The 17,992-nt window shown below is 33.1% G+C and overlaps 1 protein-coding gene across 3 annotated transcripts in view; it reads right to left on the reverse strand.

Moving 5' to 3' along the window:
- Positions 1 to 17,992, reverse strand: part of MSH4 (mutS homolog 4) — an 83,055-nt gene that overhangs the window by 15,473 nt on the left and 49,590 nt on the right. For 2 of the 3 annotated variants that reach the window (XM_008517751.2, XM_070591836.1), the window contains exons 9-17: positions 15,282 to 15,356; positions 12,461 to 12,525; positions 11,175 to 11,344; positions 8,645 to 8,781; positions 7,551 to 7,654; positions 6,348 to 6,472; positions 4,259 to 4,459; positions 2,569 to 2,687; positions 838 to 966 (exon numbers count right to left, since the gene is read on the reverse strand). In XM_008517751.2, coding sequence (XP_008515973.1) covers positions 838 to 966; positions 2,569 to 2,687; positions 4,259 to 4,459; positions 6,348 to 6,472; positions 7,551 to 7,654; positions 8,645 to 8,781; positions 11,175 to 11,344; positions 12,461 to 12,525; positions 15,282 to 15,356 — 1,125 coding nt within the window. The remainder of the gene's footprint in view (positions 1 to 837; positions 967 to 2,568; positions 2,688 to 4,258; positions 4,460 to 6,347; positions 6,473 to 7,550; positions 7,655 to 8,644; positions 8,782 to 11,174; positions 11,345 to 12,460; positions 12,526 to 15,281; positions 15,357 to 17,992) is intronic. The other variant, XM_070591837.1, reaches the window with a different exon arrangement.

Below are 17,992 nucleotides of genomic sequence, written 5' to 3' on the forward strand. Positions count from 1 at the left end.
AAGTTGACATGTAAAATTAATCATCATAGACACTAATTAGCTTTTAAGCCTAACAAGTAATACATGCATCTTATTTATATGAGAAACTCTGCTCAACTGACATAGATTCAGAATTACAAAGACTAATGTTATCTATTAACATTACTTTTGATTTATCACATACTTTTCTTTAAGTATAAAATAAGATTTTTCTCATTCTATATAGTAAATCATTATGGACTCTCATTTAAGGTAAAGAACCTCATTTTAGGGATGTCTTAAGGTAATTTAAATATGAAAAATATTTTTATTTAAGTTTTTTCATATCTGTTCCTATACTTTCAGTGATCATCTAAAAAGATATTTTACAAATTAGCTTAATAATAGAGCAAAAATCATAGTTTGTTTTACATAGTTGATTGTGAAAAAACGTTTTCTTTAAAAGAATGAAATCTTAGGCAAGTAAAATAAATAATTCCATAAAGTGATCTCAGATGCCCAGTTCTACTTCATGTTGTGACAGCTCAGTCAATGTCATGACATGTGGAGACAATTATTGAAATGCTTTCATGTTTTGCTATTTAATTTGATCAAATCAAAGCCAAGTGACTAGTTTTGACTTTACGAGTATTTCTTGATTTCCTCCTTTCCTTGTCTACATCATGACTATCATACTAACTGCTCCTGCTTCTATCAGAAATGAAGTAACAAAAATATAAATGCTATGGTATGTTTTTATTACCTAAAATTGTTTAAAGAGATATTTGTAGGTGCCTGTAAAATCCAATCATGATAAATATATAAAGCATACATCAAAAAAAGACTCAAAATTAGTATACTTAAAATAGAGAAGAATACCTTTAAGCTCAGCAGATGTTCACAAACAGCATAACAAATACCAATACCTTCTTCTGTATTAGTACCTCTGCCAAGTTCATCAATTAATATGAGTGATTTGTCATTAGCATTATGTAGAATATAAGCTATCTGAAAAATATAATTTTAATATTATTCATTGTAACCAAACAGCTGTCACTATCATACAGAAAAATGAGGAGAAATCCAGTCTCTTTATTAGTTCATCTGAAATATATTTTTATAGAGAAATCCTGCTGAGCAGAAACTAACACATTGCTTTTCTTTCTAAAAATCTCATGACTAATGATTCCAATAGAACAGCTGATATGTATATAAATAGACATATGCATTTGTGTATGAGATAGAGTAAACAACCATTATCTAAAATATTAATGTTTTAGATACAGTGAAATGAAACAAAGCAATGAATTAAATGTTTAAATAAAGCACAAAGATAGTCATTTTCTTTGCCATAAATGACTAATCAATTGTTGACATAAAATACTCAAGACTATCTCTCAAATTTATTTTAACATCTCCACATCCAGTAAAAATGGAAAGAAAAATTAGGAAAAAGCATCCAAATCCATTGATTCCTGGTTAAACATATAAATTTAAATCCATGCCCAACAAAGACAAGACTTTAATTGACAGAAATGCTCCTTCTCCAGTGAAGATTATTAACTTAACAGAATTCCAGGGGCCGGCCCAGTGACATAGGGGTTTAGTTTGAGCACTCCACCTCGGTGGCCTGGGGTTCACAGGTCCAGATCCCAGGCACAGACCTATGCGCTGCTCATCAAGCCACCCTGTGGTGGTGTCCCATATACAAAATAGAGGAAGATTAGCACAGATGTTAGCTCAGGGCCAATCTTCCCCAGCAAAAACAGGAGGATTGGCAACAGACAATAGCTCAGGGCCAATCTTCCTCACCAAAAAAAAAGAAGAAGAAAATAGAGTTCCGCCCTTATTATGTCATGACACAATAGTAACCTTCAAGGCTATTTTACCTTACTATGGGACTAAGCTTCTTGAGAGCCAGTACCATTTAAAAGTACACCTCAAGCATGTAGTATATTGCTACATTCTCCCATAGATATGCAATACATACTAAATAATTATATAAATGTCATATGCTGTGGGCAAATAATTTTATTCCCACTCCATCTACAGAAAATTAGCAACTGTATAGTGATCCAATAATTCCTACATACTAAAAATAGCCCAAGAGCTATACTAAATTCCTTTAGCCCTTCGAGCCTACTTGATGTTTGCTCAGATCAGAAACAGGTGATGATACATACTTTGATACAGGAAGTGAAAATTCTATAAGAGCACAGAAGAGGATGATTTTTAAAAGTCTTCTAACACAGTGATCTTTTATCTTAAAATCAAGCCTAACAGGAACAATAGATACTATGCAAAATGGTCCTGAACAGGTCATCGTTTTCTGAAAAGTCTTTTATATGTTTCATATAAAAACATGAAAGCATGTTTTTATCATTCAATAACACCAGCTTTTTCTTTAAAACTGCAATTTTCAATAAAACATTCACTCCATTTCCACATATGACAGAAATTAGGAAGCTGTCTTTGACTGCCCTCTGGCTCTTGTAGAGGAATATAAGCACATCTACATGTTTCAGAATAAGAATACTTTTTTACATGATAATTGACTATTGGTGGAAGAATTTAATATGTTTTTAACGTAAGAAAGTTTAGTTTGGGTACCTCTTTCATTTCCTTCATAAATGTTGATGAATTTGTTTCTATATCATCATCAGTGCTGATTCTTGTAAAAATCTGTTCAGCAATTCTAAAGGAAGAATATTCTGCTGGAACATACGATCCTATAAAATATAAAGTCAAAGTAACCTGAAATGCTTTTATAAAATATAAGTACTAACGTTTTTGTACTTTCCATCAACTCAGATTATTTACTAGCCTCTCTAAGGATGATGTGCTAGAAAGATCACTGGATATGGAGTTAGAAGACATGGCCCCAGCTCTATCACTTGCTGTATAACTTTGGACAGCACTTAAACTCTCCCAGTCTCATCTTTCTCATATCTAAAATGGAAACACTTGCTCTACCTATTGTAAAAAGTTATTTGGGAATTCAAATCAGATAGTATATATTCAAATACATTAGAAAGATATGTTATAAACTTGATAAAAACTTTAAATAATATAGTTAGATGACAAAGAACATTCAAAATATGAAAATCTGAAAAAAATGCTTATGAACATAACATCTGAGCTTATGAAGCTCAAGTTGATAAAATCATTATAGAAGATATATTAGGCAATATCTATTAATAGAAATGTACAAAAATACCCACAATCAGAATGAAAGCAAAACATTTAATTAAAAAAAGGTGAATTTTCATCCACAAGATTATTTCTGCCCAAGAAGTTATCAGGCTAACTAATCTAAAATATTCATCTTTTGAAAACAAATCAATCTGATTAATGTACCTACTGCTATACAGAACAGGACATAAAAGGCATTCTAAAATCAAAGAAAATAAAAATCTACAAATAGTTGAATAGGGAAAGTTTCAAGTATACTGAACTCTGTATAGACAAAATGGTGAAATAATGGGAGCAAAGAAACAATTTCAGACTATTCCAGGATTTAAAACAAAGGTAAAGATGAAGAAGAGGATGCACCTCTGAGGAACAAGGACTAGCAGGAAAAGAAAGCAAAAGTCAGGATGACACTAATAAAAATAAAATTAATAATAATAACAATAGTTATTGTAACGATCTCCCCAGTTAAGAACTACTGCACTAGGATCAACCATCTCACCTCTGATTCACATAGTCCTCAGGGAAACCCAGTTTTCAGAGATAAGAGGCAAGTTGTGTCTCTACACCAAGAAATATGTGACACTGTTGGGCCAGTGACAGGCATTTATATGTGTGTGTCTGCAAACGTGTGTATAATATATCCATTGCTGTTGCCAAGGTATTGGTACCCCTTAAATTAAGTAAGGGAAATGTTTCTCTGCCCAATGTCATAGTTTTGGAAAAATCTTACATAGGTTATAAAAGGCAGCAGCTTATCCTACTTATTTCACTTTTTCTCACAATGAAGTTTGGTTTCGAATCTGAGAGAATTATACGATTCAGTTTAGGAATAATTGATACAACATTAATAGTTATAGTAAGAATGTTTCTACTTCTGTTATATCCCACAAATTTTTTACTACAATGCAATGCAAATTGGATGGAACTTAATAAATACCAAATAGTACAAGTTATGGTCTACATACTAGACACTACTACACTTTTTAGGTAAGAAAATCTACTCCAACTGCTTCTTGGGTTAATTAAGCAACTAGATCTAAAATATCAGGCACAAAACATTTTAAATGGGGAGCAGAATTGGTAACTATAAAGTAAAGCTATAACTTACCAATCTGGGCCATAATCTGACAAAGAGCAATCTGTTTTAAGTATGTGGATTTCCCACTCATATTTGGTCCAGTTATGATCAAAAAATTACTCCCTTCTGTAATATAAGTATTGTTGGCAACAGGTTTTTCCACAGATATTTTTTCAAGAATAGGATGCCATCCCTGTTTGATTGCTAAAGTATCAGTAAATTCTGGCCGAACTAAAAAAAATAGAATGGTTTTGAAAAATTAATATATTTATATTTAAAATTCTTGGGGTGTGCACATATTGTGTATACCTTAATGATCTCACGAGGGTCAATTTGGAACAATAACAGTAAGGTATTATTTTATCCCAAATCCTCTAAATTATCATTGACGCACTCTAATCACCATCACAACTTTTATTCACTTGCAGAGAAATCTAGGGTTTAGTTCTCTGTGATTCTCTTGGGCTCCAAAACAGTTCATAACATTTTCAGATATGTATAGATTAGAAAAAATCAAATAGCCATTAATAATACTTTTAAAATAATTAATTACCAGTACTCCAAAATTGCATGCTGACTTAATCCCCACCTTAAGGATTATTTCAAATTTGGCATACTTAGCTTTTCAAATGAGGTATGACTATACAGTAAAACCAAATAAAAAAATAACTTTATGTCCAAAATTTCACAGAAACTTTGTCTAAAAAAAAACTAGAGGATAGAAAAACCAGACACAAAAGATAATGTTAATTTATAGAAATAAAGAATGATCAGGTCTCTATGGATACTTCCTGAGGTGAAGGGAGGAGTAAAAAGGTGGGAGGACCAGCAAAAATTAAAATGCTACATGCCTCTAGATGAAACACATGGGTAACTTGAAAGCATTCATTATAAAATGTTGATTAGAAGAAAAATTTTAAACTATTTTAAAATCATTTTTAACAGCAAAAATTCATTATTTATAGGTTTAGAGTTTCAGGATGGTCCCTCTCAAATTAAATTGGAGCAACATCAAACTTTTAATAGTTGTAACTACTGCTGGAGCTGGCCTGGTGGCATAGTGGTTAAGTTCATGTGCTCCACTTTAGGGGTTGGCATTCGCAGGTTCGGATCCCAGGCATGGACCTACACACTGCTCATCAAGCCATGCTGTGGCAGCATCCCACATACAAAATAGAGGAAGACTGGCATAGATGTCAGTTCAGGGACAATCTTCTTCACCCACGCAAACAAAAAACTAATAAAAAAACAAACTACTATGAAAATAATTGATCCCTAAAATAAGGTTCTGACCCCAAAGGAGATATAAAAGATTGAAAAGCTTTGGTCTATAAAATACCAATTGAAAAAGTTAAAATTTCCATACTAAATATGGAAATATGAAAAAAAATCTTTGTAAGATAGTTATTTCTCATTATAAAAATAAATGAACATAATATTTGGAAACATTACAGCTGATTTTAACTAGAAATTTTAATGTTATTAATCCCACAATTATTCAACCTTAATTATTCACATACTAGTTCTGTAAATTTGCATACTGGAGTATGGTTATTGCTGATAAGTAGGATAAGAAATTTCAAGGGGCTAACTTGAAGTATTCATTTAACATTAGAAAATTACTTAACATTTATAATCAAGGCCTGTGTACAGACTTGGGATATGAAAATAAATGATATAATTCCTGATCTTGGGATGCTCACATCTAAGGAGCTAGTTTAGAAAATGCTCACTTTAGAGGCTCATTTCTCTTGTATCTATTAGTATTAGTATCATACTGCTTCTAATGAGTTTTCACATTTGAACTTTATAAATTTGGATCATTGTCATTTTCACCAAGGAGACAGCTCTGCAGTCTTTCTTATTTGGGGAACCTTTAAACTTTCTTGCAGTTTTTCCTTCTGATTTGTCAATTTCTCAGTACATAATTTTTTTACTTTTAAAAGAAAATTTTAAAGGTAATTTTACTTTCTCTATTTTGAGTCTTAGTCCAGGACCAAAGGCAAGAAACTATATTTCACATAAAAAATGTAAAATATTCATAATTGTTATATAAAATTGCTTGAATGGAATAAAAATTTCAGTATGTAACATATTTATTCCAAAGAAAGCAACTTACCATAGTCAGAAAGAGTGCAGGCATGAGCAAATGACAGTAGCATATCCAGCATCGACACAGTGTCAGATAGTTTATATAAGCAATGAATATGTTCATAAATCTCACTGAGCAGTTTGCACACTATCCTGAAAGTACATGTTTAGTATGACAAGTAATGATTTTTAAAGAGAAACATAGAGTGCAATTGTAAAACAATATTAAATTCAGTGCCTGAGCTAAAATAACACTCAAAGTTGAGTTGTACACTACAGATAAAGTCCATCGTTCTATTGTCTCATTTTAGAGATGAAATTGAAGTTCACACTCAAGGTCACAGCTACTTATTAGCAAATAATCTATCTTCTGGTGTGTTAACACCATGTTTATGAAATGACTGCTTTGATTAAATATTAATAAAATAAATTTTTTTATAAAATATTTGTATATGGGTCAAATCAAGCCTTCACTACACTTCAGCAGATCCCAGCTGCTAATAATTTTGTCTTTTAGCAGATGTTAAGTTCAACACAAAAGCTATTATTATTTTTCCCTCACTCATTCTCTCTCTCTCACAAACACACATATATCCTAACAACATAATTATTTAAGCTTTTATGTCTAGAGTTATCATATTGTGACATAATATAAAAGCTTTTCCTTTACAAGGATAAATATGTTCCCAAAACTTACGGTATCTTCTAATCTTTGTGGTCCATACCCTGAAATTGCTTTGAAAGCCCAACATTTCTCTTTATCATCTCAGCTCACCAACTCTGAGTGTTCTATTTCTTATTTCTAGCTGAACTGCTGCTGTTTCATGAACAGCAAAAGACTGGGCACTATTGTGATGTCGCTATGTAAGTATTAAGGCATGAGAAGTTGAGGTTACATACCATAGAAAAAGAATAAACGGAATGAAGCCCAAGATAAGCCCATGATGTACCAAGTTCTACATCATGGTGGAATGCATACTATAGAAGTATTAGTTATAATGGGGTTTTTTGCAATTAGATTTGCCCTGAATCTTCTGTGAGGTTCACTGATCCCAATCACAATGACAGACTAAAAGTTTTAACTGTTCTTCCAGGAAATGTTCTTTCATTACTAACACTCATAATTTTACATTTTTCTGCAATCAGACAAAAAGTCAATTAATGAAATTTATTATTGTGCCTCAAATTAAACCAATTTAATTCAATATTCAAAAATTTCAAATGTTCTTACATGTAAGTCATGTGATAGATTTCTCTCAAAGACTCTTGGCATCTTTCATTCATTTTAATTAAATCTGCTGATGTAAAGCTATAAGAATTTTTCACTTTAGAAATCTGCTGGGAAATTACAAAACAAATGTCAAGATATGTGTACCCTCCTATGAAGTAAAACACACAAATTTTAAAGAATAGAAATATAGGTATTTAGGTTAATCACTTTAATTTCTGAAATACAGTATCACAAAGTCCTGAATAATGTTAGTGAAAGAGAAAAGGAAGATCACTTCTAAGGTTAAAGCAGAATTTTTTACCCTGGTTCATCTGACATGACTATTTTTACAGGTCTTAAAATGGCCATATAGAAATGTTAAAACACAATATCTTATTACCAAGTAATATGCATGATAAATATCACTAATCCTCACTCCACCTCTGACCCTTGTCTTAACCCTTACCCCATATCTGAACCTCACTCAATCTAACCCCATTACTAAGTCTCCACCCATTTTTTACTTCATCCATCCTTCATTACTTGGTATACAGTATAGGTTTTAAAACTCTGAAAGTTAAATGGCATGTTTTTATCAAAAAGTACCACCTTGGAGCAGAGAAAGCAAAGATTAGGATGGGTTAGACTTTCCCAAACTGGTATATTGTGGAGGAGTTAATATGTACATAGGAAAAAATATTTCCCTGGTCCAACTGTTTGGCAATATTGGATTACAATGGTTAAGCGGATTTTTTTACTTCAGGACTTTTAAACCTTTAATAGGCAAATGTGTATTGAGAAGTACCTAACACAGGAGATGGCGCAGTATTTTCCAAATTTCTTTCATCTTTTAGACTTTATTTTCCTTTTTTACACATACCGAGCTTCCAGAACTGTGGGAAGCACTGTGCTTAATATTTCAAAAAAAAAAAAAAAGCTTCTAAATCACCCAGATTAGTATAGCTGTTAGGTGGGTGGTTAGGAATAGGAGAAGCAATACATATACAGAACATTCAGAAATTTGGCATGTAAAACTCAAGGAGTGCCTGAAGAATGTAAATGTAATTCTGTAAAATCAGAAACAATAATTTCCTAACCAAAACTCTAGAATGAACCTTAATAAACTCTGAAGGAAGCTGATCATCAGGTAGGGCTGTACAATCTGTAGTCATCTGGATGAAAAATCCTCGAGCAGAGCTAAAACTTGTTCTTAAAGGAAGACTATATTTTTCTGCAAGCTGCGATATCATTCCTAGTGACCAGAAATAAGAAAAACAAAAAGAAAACAAAAAAATTTCAATGAGAAAATCATGCTTTCTATTTTAAAAAATCACAAGATTTTTTTCTTGTTATTTTACATATAAATAGGAAGGTCTTGTTACTCTTTTAATCTCCACAGATTTAATTTTTCTCTTTTTTGTTAGTTTTTTGGTGAGCAAGAATGGTCCTGAGCTAACATCTGTTGCCCATCTTCCTCTTTTTGCTTGAGGAAGAGTGTCCCTGAGCTAACATCCAGGCCAATCTTCCTCTACTTTGTACCTGGAATGCCACCACAGCACAGCTTGACGAGCCATGTATACGTCCACACTCAGGATCTGAACCTGCAAACCCCACGCCACCAAAGCAGAGCATACAAGCTTAACCATTACGACACTGGACTGGCCCCTCTAAAGATTTTTAATGTCTAAAATATACGGTTAAGTATTCTTTTAAGAAAAAAAGATTGTAGTAGAAAGGTAGTCATTCTGATAGGTATTTTGAAAATAAAAGAAACTGTAAAAATTAAAATTAAAAAATAAAGCCAAGGGACCAGTGCCATGGCCTAGTGGTTAAGTTTGGCGTGCTCCACTTCAGTGGCCTCAGTTCACAGGTTTGGATCCTGGGCACGGACATACACCATTCGTCAGCCATGCTGTGGCAGTGACCCACATATAAAATAGAGGAAGACAGGCACAGATGTTAGCTCAGGGCTAACCTTCCTCAGCAAAACATAATAATAAAAGTAAAAAATAAATAAATAAATGAAGCCCATACTATTTTATACTCTCTGTATTAGGAATATCAGTTTGTTATTCATTCTACTTTTTTGAAAAGGAAGAAACAGATGATTCTTCGAAAACGAATCATCACAGAAATTATTGTAATCATTAATTCAGAATAAGAAATTCCCTCTACAAAACACATTTTAAAAATAAAATATTCAAAAAAGGAAATATATGACTCATTAGATAAAATTCCTGGAAAATCCAAATCTATCAACCTCAAATTGACCACAGAGTTCTCAATTTATATTTTTTACTTGATGAGCATTAACGCACTAAACAAATCTCAATTAGCACCAACGGCTACATTTTCCTTCATCATGGCCACATACATCTACTCAATTACCAACTCTTACCAATTCTTCCTCCATCTTTTGCATTTCTCTTTTCTCATATACACTGCTATCACCCTAAATAACACTGTTAACTTGTAATAGTTTAAAATGGTCTCCCTGTCTCCATTGTTCCACTCAAATTAATTCAACATATCTTCTTGATCAGTTTCACTACAGACAGCAAAAACATCTCAATGCCTCTTCATTCTCCTTGGGAAAAACCCAAACTCCTGGCCTTCAAAGACTAAATTCTGGATCCCAGTCTACATCTTTGATCTTATCTCTTACAAGTTCTGTAAGGGAAAACCTCTGTTCTATCCTAGCAAATTTTCTCACTCATGCTTTGAGGTTTCTTTGTGCCTTTGTGCTGAGGTTTATACCACTGCCAATGGGTGGAATTCCTTTCTAGGCTATTTTATCTACTAAAAACACTCCCATCCTCTCTGCCTCCACACCCAGTCCCTCCTGACCCCTCCAGCCTGCAACAGTTTTCTTCATATCTTATGTCCATATGAAATTATGTGATATATGTGATTGATATATATCAACATTGATATACATACACATGTGTGTGTCTTTGTGTCTTTATTGTCTGTCTCCCCTACTATAACATAAGCTCCACGAGGACAGGGACTTTGTCTTGATCACTACGTATTTTCAGTACCTAGAACAGTGTCCACATTTACTAGGAGCTCAATATTTGTTAAATGAATTACTGTACTGGCTCAAACGCCACCTCTACTAGACAAAAATGATCCCTCTCCCTCCAGTGAAACTCTTTAGTACTGATAGCCTGCATTTTTCATGTAATTTATACACAATGTTATATGAACATAACTATATTTAAGTTTGGAAAAAAGAACAGACATATTATAACACTCTGAGATCTTTATTTTTTTTTAAGTTTCTTTAAATGATAATATATGTTAACTTTATCTCGTTGTTTTTTCTTTTTGGTGAGGAAGTTTGTCCCTGAGCTAACATCTGTGCCAATCCACCTCTACTTTGTATGTGGGATGCCACCACAACATGGCTTGATGAGCAGTGTGTAGGTCTGCACCCGGGATTGGAACCCACGAACCCCAGGCCACCAAAGTGGAGTGCATGAACTTAACCACTATGCCACCAGGCCAGTCCAACTTTATCTGTTTTGCTAACAAAAAAAATTTAAAATACACATGGCTAGTTATCACCAGCAAAAAAGCACAGAATGTCCTAAAAAAGTTTATTTCTAAAAACCAGAAAATATGTTCAAGTCATTAAATTACCTGCTATGTCATCCACAATCTCTGTATATGTTCTTCTAGCGATGTCAAGAAATTCATTTATGTTAGATCTCACTGCATAGCACTTCTGTGTCCTCATGTTCAAGCATCCTTTCATGTATCTTGCATCATCATTAATTACTGTTTTAATCTTTTCAAGGATAATTCCAAACCTAAAAAAGAAGATTATAGGCAATAAATCAAAGTTATTTTAATTCGTAATTCATCATAGTTATTGATAGGAAATAGCATATTTTCTTGAAATCATTGGTAAAAATTATTTTGAAAATACATAATTAAGCAATGTAAATTTACATAGGTTAGAACTGTGATGATGTCAATCATAAATTATTTTGTCAGCCAGGACTAGTTTCCTAAACCAACATGAGGCCATCAAGAAGAATTTTACAACTGCTAATAAACAGATACCTGAAGTTATACATACTGACTGTGCCTGTGAGTATAAAATATATCCTTGAAGACCTGTTATAAGAATGCTGGCTTCATGCTCATTGACTCAATAAACATTTTCTTATCCCATGTGTCAATCACTGTGTTAGGTGCAAGGATTCAAGGAAGGATTAACACATGGTCCTTGCCCTCAGGTGGGGTAAGGAGACTAAACACAGATGGTGAAACAGTGCAACAAGGACCTCACAATTAGCAGTGATTAGTGCAGTGATCACGAAACCAGAAGTCTGGAAACACCTATTTTTCTATACTTTCGTTTTATTCTGTTCTATATTTTATTTGTAATTAGTCTTTTTTTATTATTAACCTTAATTTGTGGCCTCATACAAGGTGTGAATCTTGAATCAATAAAATAACAGTTCTTAAGTACCACAAGACTTTTTGGCCAAGAACCAAGGTGCCACTGCTAAAAACAAATATTAAAATTAAACTGTATTTAGGTCTTATTCAGTATTCATATATACTATTTTTTGGTTACATTAGGCCCTTCATGATTTAACAAAAGAGAAGAATATATTTTTATATTTGCAAGTCTTTCCATGGAGAATGGCTAAAAAAGAAGTATTAAAATTGCATATGATTTCAATTTTTAATGCTATTTTAATTGTCCATTAACACAAATACTCAATGTGCTGTTACCCTATTTATTGGTATTTATAAGATGAAATGCATAATTATAAGTCTGAAATAGTTTAAAGCTTCTATTAACTAAGGCTCAAGTAATTGTTCTATAGAATACAATTAGAGTGCTTAAAATCAGTTATGCTCAGGAAGAAAGGAATAATCTGATATTTTATTAACAGTTGAGTGACAAAGACCTCTTATCTTCCAAGGAACCGTAGTAAGCTCTTAATAAAGGTGTGTCACAGTTCTTCAGAGCAATCTATTAAAGAATAAAATAAAGATAGTTAAGGATAATAAATTATGACATTATTCAAATATAGCCTTTTACATTTGTTTAATACTTTACAGTTTAGCAAGTGCTTTCTTGCCTCATCTTCTCATTTATATACTCATAAAAAGTATTTTAGGTATTTACGTGAGGACAGATGGTATCTTTCCCATTTTCCCAATAAAGAGCACATGGCTAGTAAGTGGCATCCAGTGCTTTACTATTATGACTTTTATTTTTCTTGTCTCTCAACTAACTGTTAACATTCAACTACTTATTAGAGATAGGTACTTAAATAGCTATCATTGTACATCTAGAGTACTCTACATATCATTCCAAAATTTGGATTAAATATACCTTTAAAAAGTGCTTTGTTATTTATAAATAGAGCAATTTCTCCATTCTTACATGGCAAAAGTAGGGATTTTATTTTGCTTAATGGAAACTATGAGTGGTCACTATTTGAATAAACATAAAAGAGGAGGAGAAAACGTAGTTAACCTGATTTTACCTCCTAGTTTAGTTTGCTATGAGACAATGGCAATAAGAACACTTTTTGCTTATGAATAGAAAAATATTTACATATTGATAAAAACTAGAAAATTCACAAAAACATAAAAACTTTTAAATCACTCATATTTCTACCACCCTTCCAAAGATAAATACTCTAAATATTATGGCATATTTCCTGTCACTTCTTTAAATCAAAGATTTTGTATCATTGTATGCTTTTTCTCCCCTGCTTAATACTATATCATAAGCATTAGAAACTTTTCACAGCAAAAAATAATGCATAATATTCCACTCTGTGGAGGGGGCTGGCCCAGTGGCATAGTGGTTAAGTTTGTACATTCCACTTTGGTGGACCAGGGTTTGAGAGTTGGGATCCCAGGTGCAGACCGACACACTGCTCATCAAGCCATGCTGTGGTAGCACCTCAAATATAAAATAGAGGAATACTGGCATGGATGTTAGCTCAGGGATGATCTTCATCAAGCAAAAAGAGGCAGATTGGCAACAGATATTAGCTCAGGGCCAATCTTCCTTAAAAAAAAAAAAAAATCCACCCTAAGGAAAATAGTCTCTTTCTCTAATTATTGGAGTTCTGTGCTACTTATAATTTCTCACTAATATAAATAAAGCTGCAATGACCATCAATGGGCATAAATTTTGATCAACATTTCTTACTAGTTCTTTCAGACAGATTTCTAGAAGTAGAATGATATAAATTGCAAAACTCTCCTATAAAGTATGTACAATTTGTACTCCTACCAGTTGTCTAAGAGGTTGCCTGTCTCACTGTTCTCTCATTAGCAGTAAGTTGCATCCATTAAGCAAAAAAACTGCTTTTTTAATAGATAAAAACTATGATTTTTAATTTGCATTTCTTTGACTAATGCTGAGGTTGAACATTTTTGTTGGATTTATTAATCACTTTGATTTCTCGTTTTGTGGTCATTTTCCATATTTCCACTGGCATTTCAGTATTTTCTTATGAAATTACACAAGTTTTATGATGTCAGAAATTAATATTTGTCTGTCATTTGTTATAAATTTTTACTTTCTTTGGCTTTTACCTTGCCTTTGACATATCAAAGTTTGATATTTGTGTTTCATCAAATCTATCAATTTAGGGGGAAGGTTTATTATACTTCTTTTATTCTAAAAAAGACAACACTTTTGCCAAATTGCTTTCATTGTATATATTTATTAGAATGAACTCTACAACAAAATTCTTCCACATTTTTCATGTTAAAAAGCAGTTCTTTTGTGTCACTTTAATTTAAAAAATGTTTTGCACAGGAGAGTATTTAAAAATTGAAGAGAAAATCACCCATTTGTAACCATCAGAGTAACAAGTACTTCAAGTGAGACTCATCAAGAAATACTAAAATCAATGGATGAAAGTTTGATGAGAAACAGGATATTTATACACTCTCAAAGTATCCCTCTACAGATTACTTATAACTTTACAGTGAAGAAATTGATCAGCACAACCAGAAGGACCTGCAACTAGAATACAGAACTATGTACTGGGGGACTGTGGGGAGAAGAAGGAAAAAAAAAAAGACTGGCAACAGATGTTAGCACTCGAACAGGGAAATGATATCATATGCCTACTGATGTGCTGTACTGAGAAAGATACAACATTGCTCATAGAGTATTACTGCCAAATACGCATAAACTGAAATTAATCATGAGAAAAAAAATCACACAAATTGAGGAATATCCTCTAAAACAACAGATCCTTACTCTTCGAGATGTCAATATCATGAAAGACAAAGAAAAACTGAGAAACTTTTCAGTTTAAAGGAATATGAAGAAATATAACATTAAACACAATGCGTGGTCCTGGACTAGACCCTGTATCAAGAAAAAATAAATCCATAAAGAACATCATTAAGACAACTGGAAAAATTTGAATATGGACTATACATTATATAATAGTATTATACCATGTTAAATATTCTGAATTTTATAATTATATTGTGGTTATGTAAGAGAACATGCTTATTCTTAGGAGATATATACTTTAGCATTTAGGTACTGCAACTTATTCTCAAACGATTCAGTAAGAGTAATAATAAGGATAATAACGTGTCTGTGTGCTGTGTGTATAAAGAGAAAGAATATGGGAATTCACTCATTCTTGCAACTTTCTCTAAGTCTTGAATTTCTTCAAAATAAAAAGTTAAAAAAAACTGATGCTAGACACGTTTTGGAAGACATACAAACATGTAAATTACCTTTAAAGGATCTACAAGTTCCAAGGTATGTTTTAGGTATATTAAATTTGTTATCTTTGATTCAGCTACATTAACCTATTAAGAAAAAAATACAAATGTGGAAACCATAAATATTTAATACAAGAATGGGTTTTCCTCTTAAAGATTTTATGCTTATCATATTCCGTACATTTTTACATATCAACCTAGCTAGGATGCCAGCCTAATCAATGGTTGGAAATTACTGCCCCATCATAGTAAGACTAATGCATTAGTCTCCTGAAAGTCTGACAATGAAAAGAGTTCACCTCATCGTATCCAAATTTCATTTCTATTTCAGCCCTTTGAGTACAGCTTAACCCACAGTAGTGACAGGAGATACAGTTCAATCCTGAGCAGCACCAAAAAACTAAGATGAATTGCAAAAGGCACAAAGGATATTTGTGGATAGATGCTATTTGAAAAGCTGCAACTGAATATCCCAGATAGTTACAGAATAACACAAATTTCCCTCATTGGTTCCTGTTTGTGCAAGTAAAACAATTTTCATAATTCCAGTGGTACAAATTAATTAGTTTTTCAAAATAAAGCAACATCAACATTCTAAATTTTATAAATAACCCTTTGATAAGTTAAATTGTACTATCTCTAGAGCCGAGCACTGGTACTAAACCTGGGGAAATGAGGATGATCTTTGGATGGAGTAATTTACCAATACTGACAAGGAGTTGTAGCATATTACAATTATGACATTATGTATTCCATATGGCACTGGTTCTTTTTGAAGCCCCCTAATCTATACCCCCATTGTACAATATCTGGACTGTTCTGTCACTATATGGGTCAATTTAGGAAAAACACCAAAATGAATGTTGTTAGCCCTAAAACAAATTATCTCATGCTCTCTTACAATGGATCTCTGAAACTAACTGGAAGATTAAAAATAAGTAAAATTCACCAAACAGAAGACAAGTATCATCGCTATTACCAAAGGAGAACATCTTCCAAAAATGGCCAAGATAATCTTGAAGAAGAACAAGGTGGAAGGACCAATTCTAACAAATACCAACGTATACTAAAGTTAAATTAAGACACTGTGGTATCTGCATAAGGGCAGACAGAGAGACCAATGGAACAGAATAAAGAGTCTAGAAATATACCCAGTCACATATGGACACTTGATTTATGACAAAGACTGACTGCAGAGGAGTGGGAAAAGGACAGTCTTTTCCATAAATGGTGCCAATACGATTATGAATCTATATAAGAAAAAAATGAAACGTGATCCCTTTCTCACACCACATCCAAATATCAATTTCAGGTGGACTGTAGATCTAAATAAGTAAAACAATAAAACATCTAGAATATAACAAAGAAGAATATCATCATTACCTTGGGTATTCTAACCAACTTTTATAAATTTCATAATTGATTATTTGGCATCCATTAATCACAGGGCCAAACGAATGGCCAAAGTTGTTTACATCTCCCCCATGGTCTGGCTTTAGCTGGTGCACAAAGACTATATTACAATCCCTCCAACCACAAACTCCAACATGTGTTTTGCTTCCTACCTAACAGGAGATGTTCCCACCTAACAACTTCCTGCTATTGTAGTAATAAAGGCTTTTGCAATGTTTTCCTTTCATTCCTTCCACCTCCTGACCAACTCTGGTTCTTCCCCATGATCCTTTGTGCTGTGCTCCTTACTCTCAGGAATTGTAAGTAATAAAAATCTTCTTTTAATGGCAGTAACCTCTCCATGTCATCACTCAGTCACTTTCACAAATTAAAATCCCATGGGTACAATCAAGACATTGGGGTAGGTAAAGACTGATTAAGCAGGATACAACAAACACTATAAAGGAAAAACGTAAACTACACTAAACTTAAATTAGGAATTTCTATTCATCAAAAGCCACCACTGACCCAGGAAAGGTTCTCCAAAAGCCAACTTTGAGAAACTAGAATTTGAAGGCAAATAATTTACTTGAAAAGTAATTCCAATAAGCACAGGCAAGGGAGTAGGAAAGTAAGAAGAGAGGTCAAGGACAGTAATACAGGATGCACTGATGATCAGGTTACCACTGCATGGTACTGTGGCTCAGTCCCGCTGGAGACCTCTCAGAGATGGTGTAGAGTAAGCTTTGGAAGCTATTTCCAAAGGTAAGGGAAACGGGGTATTTATTCATCAACTCCTATTCAGTATTGGTTAAGACCTATTGCTAGGGCAACAACTCCTGATTACTCTCTGGTCTCTCCTGTAGCCAGAGAAAGCCCTGAGGTACTGAGTTTCAGCTGCTTGCAGAAAGAAGCCTTCCCTGTACAAAAGCAAATGCTAAGGCGATGTGGGTGGCACACCAACAGAATCTATGCCACAATACTAAGTAAGAAAGCCAACTACACAGAGGAAAAAATTATTTGCAATACACAGAACCAACAAACGGCTTACATGAAAAGAAGCTCTACAAATAAAAAAGAAGATAATCCAATGGAAAAATGGGCAAGAGAGTTGAACAAGACTTTCACAAAAGAAGATATTCAAATGGTCAACATACAGATGAAAAGGTGTTCAATCTCATTAACAGGAAAACGCAAATTAAAATCACAATGAAATACCACTATCTACCAACCACTATGGCTAAAATTTTTAAACTGACTATAACAGGTTTTGGGGAAGAGCAATGGGAATTCTCATATACTGCTGATAGGAGTGTAAATCAGTACAACTG

The sequence above is a fragment of the Equus przewalskii genome, chromosome 24, assembly GCF_037783145.1.
Source record: "Equus przewalskii isolate Varuska chromosome 24, EquPr2, whole genome shotgun sequence".
Lineage (NCBI taxonomy): Eukaryota > Metazoa > Chordata > Mammalia > Perissodactyla > Equidae > Equus > Equus przewalskii.